The sequence below is a fragment of the Anomaloglossus baeobatrachus genome, chromosome 3 (genome assembly GCF_048569485.1).
Source record: "Anomaloglossus baeobatrachus isolate aAnoBae1 chromosome 3, aAnoBae1.hap1, whole genome shotgun sequence".
In the NCBI taxonomy this organism is placed as follows: domain Eukaryota; kingdom Metazoa; phylum Chordata; class Amphibia; order Anura; family Aromobatidae; genus Anomaloglossus; species Anomaloglossus baeobatrachus.
The window spans coordinates 32,881,546-32,901,884 of NC_134355.1; the positions used below are offsets into that span (position 1 = coordinate 32,881,546).

Below are 20,339 nucleotides of genomic sequence, written 5' to 3' on the forward strand. Positions count from 1 at the left end.
CTCCACTATCATCTCTTTCTATCACCCTACCCGTTCTCTACGCTCCGCAAACGACTTTCGACTGACCTCCACAATAATCTGAACCTACCACTCCTGGCTCCAAGACTTCTCCCGAGCTTCACCAATCCTCTGGAATACTCTACCCAAAGAAATTAGAACCATCGACAACATGCATCGCTTCATATCTTTTTTTTGTATGGCCTATCACACTCTGTCATTTCATATATATCCTTTCCACTACTTCCCAGAGCATTAATTCTCCCTTAGACTCCACTGTACCCAAAGCCTTATGAAAATCGGCTGATGACTGGTTCAAGTAGCCTTTATCCTCCCATTTTTTTAGAGCTGTCTGGACTGCCGTCGTAAATAAGCACCTGTACCTTGTCACCCCCTCCTCACCCCATTGTAGAGTGTAAGCTCTTACGAGCAGGGTTGTTTTTATTTTTGCTTTAATTATTGTATCTTCTATAGCGATTACTTATGTTTGTATTGTAAAGCGCTGCGGAATATGTTGGAGCTATAGAAATAAAGATTATTATTGTGTTTTTCTGTTTAGGTTGGGAAATCACCAAAAGACCGGTTGTGTAGACGGGTACGTACAGATGACACTGTGCTGGTAGATGAAGCTTAAAGGGTTATTCCTGTAATAGGCTATGATCACCTACACATTGAATGGGTAATAAGTGGGAGGTTAGTGGGGGTCCTATAATTAGGGTCCCCACCGATCACAATAGTAGGGGGTCTCTAGTCCCCCATTTGAATGAAGAAATGGTCGCTTATATGCGTTGCCCCCATTTAAAGTCTACGAACTGGCAAAGATATTTTTAGACCTAATCTCTACCAATCCCTTTAAAGATTAAACGTGTGACCCCAGGACCCCCAGAGTCTTTTCAAACTGCATTTACCCCATTATTAGGATGGATGCGATTATATAGCTCCCATATGTGTGCTTGATTGTCATCTCCTCGCACTCTTTAGGATGTGGGCATGAGTGATACCTCTATGACCACCTTCCTGGGAAGTTGTTACGACCTCTTACAGACAATGATGGAGGTAACTATCACAGTCTTGTACATTAAGAAAAAATCGGGACATCTACTAGTTCTCCTGGATATAATATTAAGAATCAAGAGAGAGGTGGATGGATTGAGTGGATGGGAGCCGTTGACTAATGACGGGTGGTAGATTGGTTCCGCTCATGTAACTGTCTTGTCTTCAGGCCGACGTCAGCAGTGAGGAGATGTCTCCCCCGTTGCTGGAGGTAGAAGACGCGTGGATGTCGGTGGAGGGTCCCAACTCTATCGTGGAGCTGGCTCTGGAGCAGAAGCACATTCACTATCCTTTAGTAGAACACCAGTTTGTCCTGTGTGTCCTCATGTACGCCATCATGAACTTCTCCCTGAAGTCCGCTAAACCTCTCGCTCTCTTTGACAGTAAGGTGAGATGTGCATCTCTAAGGCCGGGTGTGTCATGGGGTGGGAAACGTCACTTTGCATCCTGATAGTGATGTCTATAAGCAATTTTGTCTCATTGGGGGACACAGAACCATGGGGATAGTCTGCTGCCACCTGGAGGCTGGCACTATTATTGCAGATACTACTTTGCCTGCCGGAGTCAGGCCTCCTCAGTTTTTTTCTACTGTTTCAAACCTGTCTTAGATTAGGCACATCTTTTTTGCCTTGTGTTTTTCAGATGTCTGTTTCACCCACGTAGCGACGGAGAGTACAGGCTGTACCAGTGTACAATGTCAGAACCTTGAGACGTACGGGCAGGCATTCTCTTTGCATGAAGGTCCAAGGGAAGATGGTAGCAACATTTGAGGCATAGCTCAGTCAAGACCTCTACAGAACACACTTTTAGCCTCTTGGGAGGTCACTATTTATCACCCCCTTCGCTGTTGCCAGTATGTCAGTTGGTGGCTAACACCTTTCCTCCCCCCACCCGTTAACTCTGGGTTGCTCTTTCGCCAAATTCGGTGGCAGATGCTCACCACAGGTGCCAGTCTTTTCAACTGGGGAATGATCTTCCGTCACTTGATGGTCCATGGAGGTTTGGACCAGCCAGGAGAAACGTCTCCCAATCAATGTGCTGGAGATCAGAGCGATCCGTCTGGCTCTTTTATATTGGCAGCACTTAGGCAACCTTCAGACTAGTAGGATTCAATCAGATAATGTTACTGTGGTGGCCTATATCAATCACCAAATAGGCACACGAAGCTCATCTGCCATGATTGAGGTCCCTGAGATTTTGGACTGGGCAGAGGACAAGGTTCCGATAATCTGAACAGTTTATATTCCAGGGGTGGACAATTGGGAGACAGACTTTTTCAGTCGCTAGCAGCTACCGTGGGAGAGTTGGCTTTCCACCCGGAAGTGTTCACGCAGATTTGTCGATGGTGGCGTACGCCGGATGTCGATCTCTTCGGATCCAGACTGAACAATAAGGTTTCGAAATTTGACAAGATGCATGGACCCTCAAGCGATCGCAATCGACGTCTAATCTCTTGGTCCCAGTTCCCCCTGCCTTACCTTTTTCTACCTCTACCTCTTTTACCCAGATCTTTGTAACCCCCTCTGCCCTGATCTTTTTGCAATCATTCTCACTGCTCCAGACTGGAATTCGGAATCCATCTGTTGGTGGACATGGAATGTGCTCTTCAGTACTGTCCGAACCTTTTGTCCCAGTGGCCGTTCTTCCAATCCGAATTTATAACCGCTCAGTGTAATGTCGTGGCTGTTTGACGCCGTTAATTTGAAGGCCGCAGTTCTCTCTCAATCTGCCATTCAGATTAAGACTAGGGCCTGGAAGCCATCCTCATTGATGGTCTATCATCGCACATGGAGGGCTTATTTTCTTTGGTGTGAGTCTACAAATACTTTGCCGATGTCCCTTTCTGTGCCAGCGCTGCTCTCCTTCTTACAGGCTGAATTCGAGGCAGAGCTGGCTCTTAGTTCCCTCAAGGGTCAGGTGTCCGCCCTGGCTATTTTTGGTGAGGAGAACCTTTCCATTAAATACTTGACCTCTTGACAAGGGATTGTGGGAAATATGTCGATTTGCCTTACATAATTCAGGTTTCAGATCATACACATAACACAGATTTGAAGATGACCACCTTCTCCTGTTCTCCACACCTTGGCTGGAATGCAAGGAATGTCCAGATGTAAGAAGACCACCATATAAGGAAAAGACCCACTGGCCAAGCTAGAGGACCAACCCACAGATCAGATGACACCATGGATTCATCCACTGACGTCAGACCCGCCCATCAGCATCAACACGGATCTCCCCATTGGCTAGCCCATGAACTGTCCCACTAAATGGGCATATCCGAACTTGTGTAGGCCCCTAGCCTATATCAGAGGCCGCATGGTCTTTCCTGTTCTCTTGGCCAGGGCCGCCATCAGAGCATTACTAGTGGAACTCCTGTAGCGGTCCCGGTGAGCAGCAGGCAGGAGGGGGGCCCGGACACGCTGACAGGCCCCTCCCCTTTCATTCCTCTGCTCCCCGGGCCCCAGCGCAGGGGGCGTTGACAGTACACTTCGCAGGGCAGGCTGGTCGTGCAGTGAGCAAGAGGCGGGGCCTGGACACGCTGACAGCCTGGGCCCCTCCCCTTTCATTTCTCTGCTCATCGGGCCCCATGGGCAGGAGGTGGGGATGTTGCACTGACAGCACCTGCAGTCGCACAGGGGCCCCAAGAGCCTGAAAACGTACTGGGTACGTCATAGCTCCCTGATACTTAAGGACCCATGATGTACCCAGTACATCATGGCGAGATCGTGGCCCCAGTGGCTGCGATCGCTGCAAATATCTTAGATTCGGGGAGGAGGGGCCCTCTGCCTGACCTCAGGAGGGGTGGTGTCTCCTCCCCGGACCTAAGGAGGCTGTGATTGGCTGAGCGGCGTTCGTCAGCCAATCACAGCCACTGTAATGTTCCAACCATTGAAAATGGCTGAAACATTAAAATCCAGCCCTGATCAGTGCAGCTGTAGCACCGATCATTGGCTGGAGCTGGGTGACCTCAGTTTCACCCGCCCCCAGCTCTGATTGGAAAGATCGGCCTTGTGACCGTTCTTTCCAATCACTGTGGATCTGGGGCCGGTGACCACTCCCCTCAGCTTCACTCCATCGTCCGTGGAAGGTGAGGGGAGCGATCGGTAAGTTTAAAGACACTGTCTCCTTTCAGCCGCAGCCATTGCCCCAGCCCCCACCGTTCAGCTGCCGGCTGCAGCAGTCACTGCCCCTGATCCAGCAGCAGGCACTGCCCCTGATCCAGCAGCAGGCACTGCCCCTGATCCAGCAGCAGGCACTGCCCCTGATCCAGCAGCAGGCACTGCCCCTGATCCAGCAGCAGTCAATGCCCCTGATCCAGCAGCAGTCAATGCCCCTGATCCAGCAGCAGTCACTGCCCCTGATCCAGCAGCAGTCACTGCCCCTGATCCAGCAGCAGTCACTGCCCCTGATCCAGCAGCAGTCACTGCCCCTGATCCAGCAGCAGTCACTGCCCCTGATCCAGCAGCAGTCACTGCCCCTGATCCAGCAGCAGGCACTGCCCCTGATCCAGCAGCAGTCACTGCCCCTGATCCAGCAGCAGGCACTGCCCCTGATCCAGCAGCAGGCACTGCCCCTGATCCAGCAGCAGTCACTGCCCCTGATCCAGCAGCAGTCACTGCCCCTGATCCAGCAGCAGTCACTGCCCCTGATCCAGCAGCAGTCACTGCCCCTGATCCAGCAGCAGTCACTGCCCCTGATCCAGCAGCAGTCACTGCCCCTGATCCAGCAGCAGTCACTGCCCCTGATCCAGCAGCAGGCACTGCCCCTGATCCAGCAGCAGGCACTGCCCCTGATCCAGCAGCAGGCACTGCCCCTGATCCAGCAGCAGGCACTGCCCCTGATCCAGCAGCAGGCACTGCCCCTGATCCAGCAGCAGGCACTGCCCCTGATCTAGCAGCACTGAACCCATCTGCTGCATCCCCTCCATCTGCCACCGCCTCCCCCATCAGCCGCTGCCCCCCTCCCTCATCTCACCTTCCTCCATCTGCTGTGATCTCCCCACCTTCTGTGACCCCTCCCCCACCTTCTGTGACCCCACCTACTGTGACCCCACCCCCACCTGCTGTGACCCCACCCGCTGTGAGACCCCCCCACCTGCTGTGAGACCCCCCCACCTGCTGTGAGACCCCCCCACCTGCTGTGAGACCCCCCCACCTGCTGTGAGACCCCCCACCTGCTGTGAGACCCCCCCACCTGCTGTGAGACCCCCCCCACCTGCTGTGAGACCCCCCCCCCACCTGCTGTGAGACCCCCCCCCACCTGCTGTGAGACCCCCCCCACCTGCTGTGAGACCCCCCCCACCTGCTGTGAGACCCCCCCCACCTGCTGTGAGACCCCCCCCACCTGCTGTGAGACCCCCCCCACCTGCTGTGAGACCCCCCCCACCTGCTGTGAGACCCCCCCACCTGCTGTGAGACACCCCCCACCTGCTGTGAGACACCCCCCACCTGCTGTGAGACACCCCCCACCTGCTGTGAGACACCCCCCACCTGCTGTGAGACACCCCCCACCTGCTGTGAGACACCCCCCACCTGCTGTGAGACACCCCCCACCTGCTGTGAGACCCCCCCCACCTGCTGTGAGACCCGCCCACCGTCTATCCGTCCCTCTGTCTGTCCATCCGTCCCGCTGTCTGTCCATCCGTCCCGCTGTCTGTCCATCCGTCCCGCTGTCTGTCCATCCGTCCCTCTGTCTGTCCATCCGTCCCTCTGTCTGTCCATCCGTCCCTCTGTCTGTCCATCCGTCCCTCTGTCCCTCCATCTCTCATCTATCTGTAGCACCCACGGGGCAGGGGTTAAATGTTACTCGTCGCCGGGCCGGTGATGTCGGGTCAGGGGGATATCACAGCTGGTCCTGCCCGGCTTCGTGGCCCCGAGGTGTACAATAAAAGGGGATTTGGATGATGGTGGGGGAATGATGAGGATGATAGTCTTGTGACGCCACCTGTGGTACGTGGCCAGGGATTAGCCGCCGCTGCTGTCTCTGTCCTCCGGGGTGGATGGTGTTGCAGCAAGGATGGTTCTGCTCCCCACAGGTGGAGCGGGGCCCCGGGGAGGATGATGAGGAGAGTAGTGGCCGTTGGTGCTGAAGCGCAAGGCGACGGCAATCAAAAGGCTGAATCAGCTGCTGTGGTTCCAGCCGTGATGGGCCCAGCTGATCCCGGATCCGTTGGAGGTTAGAACTGGTCCAGTGGTCGATGGGTCCTTCCTTCTTGTGCCTTTACAGATGGATCCCCGTGGCCTGATGCTGCTTGGGGATCCCGGTTCGTGTAGTGTTAGCTCCTGTCCCGTGTGTAGGTGACGCGGGGCCGCTGTGGGGCTTGACTGTAATCACAACTCCGGACCCTATGTGACACTGTGCTCCGGGATCTCGTGGTGGTCAGAGGGACTTGCAATCCCCCTGTGCTGCAGATTCTGGTGATACAAGGTGAAGTCTGTTCCACCCTAATGCTCTGCACCCTGAACCGCACCGGTCCCACTCCTGTTCTCTCCTGCTGGAGAACACTCTAACTGTTGTGTAAGCTCCTAACTCCCCCTGGTGGCTGCTCCTCCACCGGTTCCCTGTCACTAGTGGGTGGCCGCCCCCCATGTTTGGTGACTAGCTTAAGACCCGACCCTAGCCTGGTCCCCAGTGGGGAGGGCAACCTGGTTGTGTATATGAGTTTGTGTTGTGGAACTGGTACCGACCTCCTCTGGATCCAAGATGAGTACTGCGCCTTAAGTGAGATGCAGTACCATGTGGTGACTGAAGCCTCAGGGGCGCCACATATCCATCCATCTATCCATCTATCTATCTATCTATCTATCTATCTATCTATCTATCTGCTGAAAGAGCCTTAAAGGGAATCTGTCAGCAGGTTTTTGCTCCCCCATCTGAGAGCAGAATAAAGTAGAAACAGATATCCTGATTCCAGCGGTGTGTCACTTACTGGGCTGTTTGCTTTCATTGTGATAAAATCCATGTTTTCTCTGCTGCAGATCTAGCAGTTATACAGAGCTCATGAATATGCTGGACTACCTGCAGCATGACAAGTAGCCCTGTAATGATAATCTCCTGCTGATTAACCAGTGATGTTATCAAAACTATACTAAGCAGCCCAATAAGTGACAATCGCTGGAATCAGGATCTCTTCCCCTACGTTATGCTGCGCTCAGATTAGGTGTTAAAAACCTGGTGACAGATTCCCTTTGAAGGGGTTGTTAGGTCTAAATGCACAAGTCTGCATTATCACAATTTGGTTTCAATTAGTTTAAAAACTGTATGTGACACATTCCCTTAAAGAAAAAAAATAGATATAGCAAAAATAAATATATACCAAAGAAGTTAGATTTAAAAAGAAAAAAATAAAGAATAAAGGAGGGCCCTACCAAAAGAGTCTATCTTGTCGTGGTGGAGGCTTACAAAAATCTGATGGCCAAAACAAAATCTGATGGCTGCGTGTGTGATACGGTGTTCAGTGTAAAGGGTTAATGTGCGATTGGTGAGGCTGTAGTGCAGAAGTGAAGTTTTCCAAGAGTGGCGGTGAGACTGTGGAAGATTCGTGGGGTGGAGGCGGAGCTGGGGCGGAGCCTCAAGGGGGCCCCGAACTTTTGCCAGTATGGGGCCCTGAAATTCCTAGTGGCAGCCCTGCTCTTGGCTGCCATTTTTACTGTGATCAAGAAGAGATTTCACATCCGACTGTGTCTGACGTGATTTCCTTACACATCCACTTCATCCACACCAATTAGGCCAGGTGGTAGGCAACAAGTGACCTCTGGTTAAGAGTTCACCCTAACATTTTGTTTCAGGGAGATTTGGCGTTTAACCTTCAAGTTAAGACCCTTCTTCAGGGAGTGGCGCACATTGGACCACTCGATCAGGCTCCCCTGGATCCTAGGGATCTGAATCTTGTTTTGGAAGATCTTCACTCCTCGCCTTTGGAGCATATCAGAGATCTCTCTACATGTTTTCTTTCTCATAAGGTTTGTTTCCTAATAGCCGTCACTTGGATTAGGGTACTTTCACACTTGCGTTTTTGTCCTTCCGTTACAATCCGCCCTTTTGGAAAACAGCGGAATCCGTTAACGGATTCCGCTGTTTCCCATAGACTTGTATGGGTGACGGATTGTACCAAAAGGACCTGCGTTGCTTCCGCTGGGCGACGCTCCGTTGCTTCCGCACAGCGGGAGGAGTGCAGCTTGTAACGTTTTCAGCAGCGGAATCCTCTGGATTTCACTGCGCATGCTCTTTTTTTTTTTTTTTTTTTTTTTTTTTTTTAAAATCACAAACTTTATTTTGGCTTGCGGTGGCCGAACGTTCAGCTGAGCGCTCGGCCGTCGGCAAGTGACAGCACTCAGCTGAGCGCCCGGCCACCGGCATGCCCGGGCGCCGGCAAGTGACAGCGCTCAGCTGATCACCCGCCGGCATGCCCGGGCGCCGGCAAGTGACAGCGCTCAGCTGAGCGCCCGTCGGCATGCCCGGGCGCCGGCAAGTGACAGCGCTCAGCTGATCACCCGCCGGCATGCCCGGGCGCCGGCAAGTGACAGCGCTCAGCTGAGCGCCCGTCGGCATGCCCGGGCGCCGGCAAGTGACAGCGCTCAGCTGAGCGCCCGCCCGCCGGCTGCAGGGAGCGATCAGCTGATCACCCGGCGGCCGGCTGCGGGGAGCGATCAGCTGATCACCCGGCGGCCGGCTGCGGGGAGCGATCAGCTGATCACCCGGCGGCCGGCTGCGGGGAGCGATCAGCTGATCACCCGGCGGCCGGCTGCGGGGAGCGATCAGCTGATCACCCGGCGGCCGGCTGCGGGGAGCGATCAGCTGATCACCCGGCGGCCGGCTGCGGGGAGCGATCAGCTGATCACCCGGCGGCCGGCTGCGGGGAGCGATCAGCTGATCACCCGGCGGCCGGCTGCGGGGAGCGATCAGCTGATCACCCGGCGGCCGGCTACTGGGAGCGATCAGCTGATCACCCGGCGGCCGGCTACTGGGAGCGATCAGTTGATCGTTCACAATAGTCTGCCGCCGGTAAAACTGTAAAAAAAAAAAAACAAAACAAAACGGATTCCGTTGTTTTGCAGCATCCGTTGTGTCACTATATGCAACACATCCGTTGCATCCGTCACACAACGCAATGCAACGGATGCCGTTCAACGCAAGTGTGAAACTAGCCTTAAGAGGTCTCTGAGCTTGCACCTCTGTCTTATTGCTTTCCCTACCTTGATCTTCATCAGGATAAGGTAGTGTTGAGGGAAATTCCGTCTTGTCTCCTGAAGGTGGTCTCGAGTTTCCACCAAGTGAAGGTATTACCCTGCTTTTGTCCGGCACCATGCCATCCTATTGAGAAGGCCCGGTACAGTTTAGACGTTGATAGAGCTGTAAGGTCCTGTCTATCTGCCATGGCCTCGTTCAGGAGTTCTGATTCCTTGCTTATTATACCAGAGGGCCCTCGAAGGGGTCAGGCCTCTTCTAAAGCAACCATTGGCCACTGGATCAAGACTGTGATTATCCAAGCTCATAGCGTGTGAAGGCCAGGGCAGCCCCATTTACGATTAGAGCACACTCTACACAAGCGGTTGGAGCCTCCTTGGTAGGGCATCAGCTTTGCAGCTCTGTAAGGCAGCTACTTTGGCATCGGTGCAAACGTTTTCTAAGTTTTACAGGGTCCATACTTTTGCCTCAGCAGATGCAAACCTTGGTAGAAAGATACTACTGATGGCAATTTCCCAGACTTCTGCTTGAGTTGTGGTGGAAGACTGAGTGGTAACAGTGTGATATTTAATTCTTTCTCACCCCAGGGACAGCTTTAGGACGTCTCATGGTTCTGTGTCCCCCCCCCAATTAGACTAACGAGAAAAGTAGATTTTTGGTACTCACCATAAAATCTGTTTCTCACAGTCTTCATTGGGGGACACTGCTCCCTCTTGGTTTTTGCTGATGTTTCTTTTTCTTTTCTTAATTCTTTTCTCCTACTACTGCTTTCTCACAAGACTGAGGAGGCCTTAATCCGGCAGGCAAGGTATAGTCTGCCGGGGAGGGGCCAATTTTATTTAAAATCCAATGATAGTGTCAGCCTCCAGGTGGCAGCAGACTATCCCATGGTTCTGTGTCCCCCCCCCCCCTGAAGACTATGAGTAACAGAGTTTACGATGAGTACCAAAAATCAACTGTTTGCATTAATAAGTATATTTACTGAATATAGGAAATTTTAAGGTATAAGTTATCAGGAAAAGTAAACACGAGCCAGGGAGGAGGGAGACGCAGCTGCAGACTGAAGGTTAAAGTGATATGATCCTGATGGTCCTGAATCAAATAATGACTGACTCTTTAGGGGGTTACATGGTCACTTACATGTCAAGAAGCTTTGCATAAATCCAAAGTACAAGCGAAACTTATCTCTTACCTGAGAAATCTGCTTCTTCACATAAAGGCCACGTCTCCTCTGCCTCTTGGACATATCATCCACTCAAAGATCAAAAAAAGATGTCTGATTCAAGACGAAGTATTGGCAACATACAGACAGATCAGGTTACAGCTTTCTCTTGAAATCTGTGTAATAGGGAAGATGAAGGAGGATCCGAGCTAGAAAGAGTCAGTAAAACAGGAATGGATTCACATCTACACTGCTCAGTACTGCTGTATCGTATCTTCCACATAGAGACTAGGAAGTCCTTATGTCTGTGTGTGCTGTGTACAGGAGACATCATAACAGTCTCCACCCACTAGCTCAGAGATGACTGAAAATTTTAGATAGAGCCTGCAGAGGGGGAAACTGTTGACAAATACAGGATACAAGTCATGTAATGAACAGAAAGTGTTATTCCACATATCACACACATGACAGCTTTTTCTGAACTGAGACTGTGGCACTTTTCAACTTTCGCTGGGTCATTATTAACCTTTTCCTATCCAATAAAATTTCCTGTTCTGCCCTTATATAAATATATATAAATAGCACTATGCGCAAAGTCCTGCCTGCTATACTTACAAAAGGGACTTTCCACTCAGTGGCCCGCTAGAATGGACTTAGGACAGTAAAATGCGTATGAATTATTGATGTCTTCTGCCAGGAGACAAAGGAGCGTAACGAATTTTTGGAATTCCCCCCTCCCCCCCCGGGGTGGGACTCAGGATAGGAAAAGGTTAAAGAAGATCTTCCACCAAACAATTTATTGCCTACCCCTGTGTAGTGTAAGTATAGTAATATACTCACTGATAGCTGTGTTCACTCGTTTCCAGCGCAGCGCTGATCCTCTTCTGGCTTACATAACTGGTAGTCTAACTTGCTGGATCATACTGGGGTCTGTATGTGAGTTGGAAGATACTTTTGCAATGTAAGTCTATGGAATGTCTTCGTAGGTTGCCAACCGCCTGTGCAGTCAGAGGTGGCCAGTTTCCTAGGCAATGAGCGTAGTGCTTACAATCTCTTTGCCTGTAAAGCTTGCAACCACTGCTCGGAGGCTGTCCAGATCGCTGGATGCTGCCAGCTTCGGTGTCCTCAGATGCTAAAGAGGCAAAGATTTCTCTTTCTGTAGCATTGTAGAACTGGCAGTTTTGCGCCGACAAGTCAACCATGCCGCCAGGCAGATCTATTAGTCTATAGGAGCACGCTGCCCTAGGAAGGAGGAGAGTGGGGGAGAAGAGCAATGCGCTCTTGAAGATTCATGATGACCAAGCCCCTTTTAAGGCCCTATGAATTTTACAGACACGTTATATTATCTTTCTCAATAAACGGAGTCCCCAATATCTATATTGTAGTTTGTTCAAATCTGACAATATCTATAATCGCTCAGGATTTATTCATCAGCTCTGACATAACAGCTGAAGGATCTCCAGTTATGATGGACCCGCCCCCGAGGAGCTGCTGACTGCACTAACCCTGTTCAATAATAGAGTATGTCCACAATTGCTATTGATGCTGTCACCATTAATAAGTATTTGTGCCCTTCTCCTTCCATCCAAAATACCCATAGAGATCGGTGACATTTATCCAGAAGACATAAATTCCTCTCAAAAGTACGGACTCTTCACTTGGTACAATAGCATGGAAATTGTCTGTTCTGATTGATACATTTTGGGGGGATGAGGCTGTTGTATTTATTTAGATAGCTACTCAGTGGTGTAAAGTATGGTAGGAATTGTAATCTGGAGATATTCTATGTTAATCTCAACCTTTAATATCACAAAACCGATAACTTTCTTATCTTTTATTACAGGGGAAGAACGCCTTCTTCAAAGATCTAACGTCTATTCAGCTCTTACCCAGTGGAGACATGGATCCCAGCATAGTCAGCCTCCGACAACAGGTACGCTCCCGCAATGTGGCTCGACGTTTGTGTTATGATTCGGGATGATCGAATACCTCAAATATTCGGCTTCACGAATAGGTCGCCGCTATTCGACTATTTGCGAATATTCGAGGTGCAATGTAAGTCTATGGGAAACCTGAATAACAACTATACGGAACCATTCGGGCTTCCCATAGACTTACATTGCGTATCGAATATTCGCATAGCGGCGACCTGTTTGTCGGATATTCGCGAAGCCAAATATTTGAAGTATTCGATCATCCCTAGTTATGATGAGTAACTGGTGATGAATCGGTACGTACTGTTGTCTCCTGTCCCCTCAGTTTTTAATGAAGCTGATCAGTGCAGCCGTCCAGGCACAGTTCCAGTCACAGATTACAGTGAAGACTGAGGAAGCTAAACCGGATGTGGAGCAGAAGTCGCTGGACTGGCCGAGCCTCGCCGTGGAGCTGGCACCACAACTCCAAGTAAACGAAGACACGCTGCAGCGACATTATGTGTGCGAGCTGTACAACTACGGGTTCGACCATCTTGCAGAAGAGGTAAGAAGCAGCAGGTGGATTTGGCTACACATAGAAGCTTGGATTATGGAATGTTATTGGCAATTCTTTTTTTGTGATTTTGCTTTTAGAAATGCAAAATTTGGCAGCTCTCCTAGTCTTGATTAATAGTGTCTTACTATCTTGCTTGTTGTAAAGACTGTGCAACTACTGTACACGGCTGGCTGTGCTGCTGATTCTGATAGTTCAGTACTCTGATCTGCTGTGCTGATACAAGAGAACTAGTGAAGGAGCGGCTTACTGGCTGCACAGACCATACATCTGGGGGCAACACTTCCCCGTTTCATACTAAGAGCAGGTTACAAACTATATCTGGAGGCCTAAAAATTAAAACTGCAGCCTAAAATTTGGGAGAGGTGTTGAAAAGCCCTTAAGGAACAAGTGGTTCCTTTGATGGGAAAGTGAAGCCGTTACACACAGCATCCAGCCTAATTCCTGCGGCCTTTAGGCTGCTTTCACACTACGTTTTTTTTTTAACATGCGTCCTGGACGTTTTTTTAACGAAAAAAAGAAACCAGTGCAAATGTGTTTTCATTTCAATGCATTTACAATGGACTCGTGTCAACATGCGTTCACATGCGTTATAGTAAGGATCCAGCGAGTTGCAGTTTTTTAATTTTTTTCAAAAACGCTACTTGTAGCGTTTTTGAACTGCGTCCAAATACTGCAAATTGCTGGATCCTGACTATACTGCACGCAACGCATGTGAACGCTGGCATGCTGATAGACAGGATCCTGCTTGCTCTACTGAGCATGCACAGAAACCAGCCTCGGGTGATCACTCCCTCTCTCTTCCTCTCACCCTCTTCCCCTCTCCCTCTCTCCCTCTCTCTCCCTCTCTCCCCCGCCCTCTCTCCCCCGCCCTCTCTCCCCCGCCCTCTCTCCCCCGCCCTCTCTCCCCCGCCCTCTCTCCCCCGCCCTCTCTCCCCCGCCCTCTCTCCCCCGCCCTCTCTCCCCCGCCCTCTCTCCCCCGCCCTCTCTCCCCCGCCCTCTCTCCCCCGCCCTCTCTCCCCCTGCCTGAGAGCTGCGGATACTCGTAACCAAGGTAAATATCGGGTAACCAAGCAAAGCGCTTCTCTTAGTTACCCGATGTTTATGTTGGTTACGTGTGCGGGGAGCAGGCAGCCCGGCTCCTAGCAGCTGCGGATGCTCGCAACCAAGGTAGATATCGGGTATCCAAGCAAGTTACCCGATGTTTACCTTGGTTTCGAGCTTCCGCAGCTGTCAGATGCCAGCTCCCAGTCTGTCACGTTCAGTTCCACTGACTCCCGATCACATGACTCCAATGCCCGCCCATAAACTTCAAGTGACAGGATCCTGCAAAATAACACATGCGTTTTTTTGCTGTAAAAGCAGGATCCGCTTTTACATAAAAAAAAAACCCATTCATGACGCATGTTAAAAAATCGTAGTGTGAAAGCAGCCTTAGCGAACTGGATGCAAATCTAAGCTTCCCTCCTTTTTACCAAAATTTGTATGAAATGTCTCCATTGTGTTACTTGATGTCACAGTGTGAGCCCCGGAGACGTTCTTGTGTTTCTTGCAGGCCATCCTTCAAGTTGTGGACAAAGAAGTTTTAGCTTCTCAACTGCTGGTTCTCACCGGGCAGCGGCTGGCACACGCATTGCTACACACGCAGACCAAGGAGGGGATGGAGCTGCTGGCGAGGCTGCCACCGACACTCTGCACCTGGATCAAAGCAATGGTGAGCAACCGCGAGACTCCAGCCAGGTTCACACCACGCGGAATCTGCACCGGATTCAATTGTTTTGCAATCACTGTGTGTCAGCGAACCTCGGCACATGCACGCACGCACACTACACACACACACACCACACACACACACACACACCACACACACACATACCACACACACACATACCACACATACACATACCACACATACACATACCACACACACACATCCCACACACATACCACACACACATACCACACACACATACCACACACACATACCACACACACATACCACACACACATACCACACACACATACCACACACACCACACACGCGCCACACACGCGCCACACACGCGCCACACACGCGCCACACACGCGCCACACACGCGCCACACACGCGCCACACACGCGCCACACACGCGCCACACACGCGCCACACACGCGCCACACACGCGCCACACACGCGCCACACACGCGCCACACACGCGCCACACACGCGCCACACACGCGCCACACACGCGCCACACACGCGCCACACACGCGCCACACACACGCGCCACACACACGCGCCACACACACGCGCCACACACACGCGCCACACACACGCGCCACACACACGCGCCACACACACGCGCCACACACACGCGCCACACACACGCGCCACACACACGCGCCACACACACGCGCCACACACACGCGCCACACACACGCGCCACACACACGCGCCACACACACGCGCCACACACACGCGCCACACACACGCGCCACACGCGCCACACACGCCACACACACCACACACACCACACACACACACCACACACACACACCACACACACACACCACACACACACACATACCACACACACACACATACCACACACACACATACCACACACACACATACCACACACACACATACCACACACACACATACCACACATACCACATACCACACATACCACACACACACATACCACACACACACATACCACACACACACATACCACACACACACATACCACACACACACATACCACACATACCACATACACATACCACACACACACACATACCACACATACCACACATACCACACACACACACACACACACACACACACACCACACACACACACACACATACCCCACACACACACACACACATACCCCACACACACACACACATACCCCACACACATAACACACACACACACACACCGCGCGCAAAGCATTAACTGAGCACAGATCTCTGGAATTTGTGCAAAAATTCCAATTTCTATCACGCTCTGTGTATTTTACCTTTTTGTTTTTATTTATTAACTTTTGCAACTTGGGGCCTGATTCAGTTTTGCATTCATGCCTTTTTTTTGTCTGTTTTTGTTTTTTGTTTTTTTCCTCCTGTTTTTTTATTTGCAACTTATTTTTTTAAATTTTCTCTTTTTTAAATTTTGTATTTCCTAATTTTTATTTTAAGTTCTCCATTGTGTGTGGAGCTAAGGGTTTTCAGATATTTTGAACCTAAATCATTTTCAACTTTTTTTTTTTTAAAAAAAAAAAAAAAAAAAAAAAATATAGCTAAAATTGTCAGAAATGTGCTTGAGGTCCGCCCTTGAGGAATTTCTGTGTATGCCTAATATTAATGGAACTATTTTTGTTGTTGCAAAATGTGACTTTAAAATGTTGCAAGAAAAGAAAATGTTAAAGGGAACCTGTCAGGTCCAATATGAAGCAAGAACCATGAGCAGTTCTGGGTGTATATTTCTAATACCTGCCTAACCGTCCCTGTGTACACTAGCATAGATAAAGGGATCTTTAGAAAAACTATGTCTAAAGATCCTTTATGATATGCTAATGAGAGCAGGGACTAGTCACAAAGGCATTAGTTCCTGCGCTCATACCGCCCTCTTACACAAGTGTGAGCTAACATGCTATCAATGCCCATTGCCCAGCGTCATCTGTGGTGACATGCGTACCTCTGCCCGTTGTCACCACCTCAGTTGCTGGATTTTAAGGTCAATGCACCTTATCAGAAGTCACCACACTTCCAGTCATGGGCAGTATGAAGCTGGGGGTGTACGCGTACTGGCTTCAGAGAAGTCTAGTGTGCATGACCGGAAGTGCCGAGACATCTGATCATGGGCACTGCCCGGCGTCTGAAGCGGTGACAATGGACACAGGTATGCACATCACTGCAGACGGCGTTGGGCGATGGGCTTTTGGCATGTTAGCACGCCCCTGTGGATGTGCTAACATGTCAAGAGGGCGGAATGAGGACAGCAACTAACGCCTTGTGACTAGACCCTGGACTCATTACCATATCATAAAGGATTGGCAAGGGAGGAATTTAGGTAAAGACTGCTAATGGAGTCTTCGTTCGGGATATCCAGAGACGGTGCCGTATTAGCTGTATATCAGTGCCGATATATCAATGTGTAAGTCAATGATCACAGACATGTTCTCCTTGAGCCAACGTCATCAACTGAACTCGTGTATTGCAAGACACCCAATTATACTGTTTGCATCTCTAACCTTGAAGCTAGAACAAGGGAGTAAAGGCCCCGTCACACTAAGCAACATCGCTAGCAACATCGCTGCTAACGAACAACTTTTGTGACGTTGCTAGCGATGTTGCTGTGTGTGACATCCAGCAACAACCTGGCCCCTGCTGTGAGGTCGCTGGTTGTTGCTGAATGTCCTGGGCCATTTTTTAGTTGTTGCTCTCCCGCTGTGAAGCGCACATCGCTGTGTGTGACAGCGAGACAGCAACAACTAAATGAAATGTGCAGGCAGCAGGAGCCGGCTTCTGCGGAGGCTGGTAACCACAGTAAACATCGGGTAACCAAGAAGCCCTTACCTTGGTTACCCGATATTTACCTTCGTTACCAGCCTCCGCCGCTCTCACTGTCAGTGCCGGCTCCTGCTCTGTGCACATGTAGCTGCAGGACACATCGGGTTATTAACCCGATGTGTGCTGTAACTAGGAGAGCAGGGAGCCAGCGCTCAGTGAGCGCTGCTCCCTGCTCTCTGCACGTGTAGCTCCGTGCGCTGGTAACCAAGGTAAATATCGGGTTGGTTACCCGATATTTACCTTAGTTACCAAGCGCAGCATCTTCCACGCGGCGCTGGGGGCTGGTCACTGGTTGCTGGTGAGCTCACCAGCAACTCGTGTAGCGACGCTCCAGCGATCCCTGCCAGGTCAGGTTGCTGGTGGGATCGCTGGAGCGTCGCAGTGTGACATCTCACCAGCAACCTCCTAGCAACTTACCAGCGATCCCTATCGTTGTTGGGATCGCAGGTAAGTTGCTTAGTGTGACTGGACCTTAAGGAGTATTTCACTCCCTATTTTCTCCCAGCACATTGTTTGTTTCTTGTACATTCTTTCTGTGTGAAATCTACTGATAAGACTTTGCAGCTTCACATTCTGGCTTCATTATCTTTGGTTAACTCCTTCATGACTATACAGCTTAGAATTATATTATGGGTCTATGCGATGGCTACATAGACACAGATAATTATGCAACTACATTTACATTTTAATTATTTATATACACAGATATTCTTATTACGTTTGAACAAACAAGCTATAGCTCAGGCGACCTCCACAGGAGCTTTAGAAATACATTTTTTTTTTTTAAAGATCTCTTTATCTATGCTACTATATACAGGGACAGTTAGGCAGGGATTAGCAATATGCACCCAAAACTGCTCATGGTGCTGGGTGCATATTGGACCTGATAGGTTCACTTTAAAGACCAATATAAGCAACATAGTTAACTTTGTGCAAAATTCATGGACAGAGTCCCATTTTGAAAAATTAGATCCCAAAAGGCATCAGATAGAAAAGAAAGATGACTTAAAAAAAAATATAAACCATGAATTTGGTGTCAATTCATATTGAATTGATGATGCCCTACAATTTTTTAATTCATTTTTTTTCTCTATCTCGTTCCGTTTTCGAGATAAAAATGCTAACTCCGTTGTTTTCCACCAGGTGGCGCTATAGGTGGTTTCATTGCATGGCTACTTTACTATACCTAGACACCACTTCTATGCCTATAGCTGCTGCCGTTCTCAAGTTAATGGCGGCGGACAGGATATGGGTGGACACACTGTATAATACTAATGACGGATGATGCAAACCTAAATCTTTCGTGATCTGTTCTTTCAGGATCCACAAGATCTCCAGAACACCGATGTACCCATCCCGACCACAGCCAAACTGGTGGACAAAGTGGTGGAACTGCTCCCAGAAAATCACGGCCAGTACGGCCTAGCTGTGAACCTGATAGAGGCGGTGGAAGCCATGTCTGCCTTGTGACCCTTCCCTCTCCGTCCCCCCCGAGGCATTCAGGGCTCTTGTACAGTATATAGGTCTATACCAGCCATTATGTCTATGTGTAATTAACGCAATCACTGTTAATATTCTGTCCCCCCCCCCCCCCTCCCCCTTCAATAATATGCAAATAAGTGTGAGATAATCGAAGAACTGTTACATTACGATCCCTCGTTATTTATACTGCAGGACAACTTTACCCAGAATCCCTCACTCCTCATGTCTCTGTATATAAGGAGTCCGACACTACGACCGCCCGAGCACACGACCCCGCGCGGATCCCGCAATCAAAGTGCTCTTAGTAGCAGCCATAGATATTGTAGGGAGCGGCGGGGACCCGTCTGTAGGGCAGCGTCTGATCAGCGCCCCCTGCCATCCGTACAGCGGGATAACCTTACATCACTGAGGAGGAAAAGTAATAAATAAATGGCCACTATTTTAACGGGATGCGAGTTCTTGGACTGACTGTCAACGCTGTTTACTTGTATCAATGTATCCACTGTCATATATCACATGTTATATAAGAAACCATTCAATTCATATGAAAAATCAGAACAAGACACTTAATGCCCGACTGAGTCAGGTTTTTTTCTGATGATCCACTCCCTTAAGGTTAATTGTATTTTAATTTTTATATATATATATATATATATATATGTATATGTGTATATATATATATATATATATATATATATATATATATATATATATATAAATTTTAATATAATATAATTTTTCTTTATTTTTATTTTTTTTTTCTATCCTGATCTATGGTTAAAAAAACCCAAACAAACCCACAAACTTGTAATTTTCATACTGGCCACAAGGGCTAATTATTAGAGTCTTACTTCCTGTACTGCACATGGACATTAGAAGTGGTAGGCTCTGTATCAGTTTACCTGTATGTACAGAAAAGGGAGAAGGTGAGCTGTGACATCACCTATTGTTAATGAAGAATCCAGTGTGATCTACTGTATATAGAGGTATTATCAGTCATTGAACAGGAGGGGGAGGAGGTAAACTACGACCTAACGCATGATCCGCCATTCACAATGGAAGATGTTACAGCTCACCTCCTCCCCCTCCTGTACAATGACTGATAACAATTCTATGTATAGTAGATAACACAGGCTCCACCATTCACAATAGGTTAGCTACTATACATAGAAATGTTATCAGTCATTGTACAGGAGGGGGAGGAAGTGAGCTGTGACATCTTCCATTGTGAATGGTGGATCATGTGTTGTGTCAAAGCTTACCTCCTCCCCCTACTGTTCAATGACTGATAACACCTCTATATACAGTAGATAACACAGGTTCCACCATTCACAATAGGTTATCTATTGTATATAGAGGTGTTATCAGTCATTGAACAGTAGCAGAAACAGGTGAGCTGTGACATCACCTATTT

At 49.5% G+C, this 20,339-nt stretch overlaps 1 protein-coding gene across 2 annotated transcripts in view; it reads left to right on the top strand.

Annotated features, from left to right (window-relative positions):
- The window catches only part of RAB3GAP2 (RAB3 GTPase activating non-catalytic protein subunit 2), a 172,326-nt gene extending 152,951 nt beyond the window's left edge, over positions 1-19,375 (top strand). For both annotated transcript variants that reach the window (XM_075339111.1, XM_075339112.1), the window contains exons 29-35: positions 557-592; positions 979-1,053; positions 1,220-1,438; positions 12,243-12,332; positions 12,659-12,877; positions 14,442-14,600; positions 18,764-19,375. In XM_075339111.1, coding sequence (XP_075195226.1) covers positions 557-592; positions 979-1,053; positions 1,220-1,438; positions 12,243-12,332; positions 12,659-12,877; positions 14,442-14,600; positions 18,764-18,913 — 948 coding nt within the window. In that variant the 3' untranslated portion in view covers positions 18,914-19,375. The remainder of the gene's footprint in view (positions 1-556; positions 593-978; positions 1,054-1,219; positions 1,439-12,242; positions 12,333-12,658; positions 12,878-14,441; positions 14,601-18,763) is intronic.
- Positions 19,376-20,339: the final 964 nt, after the last annotated feature.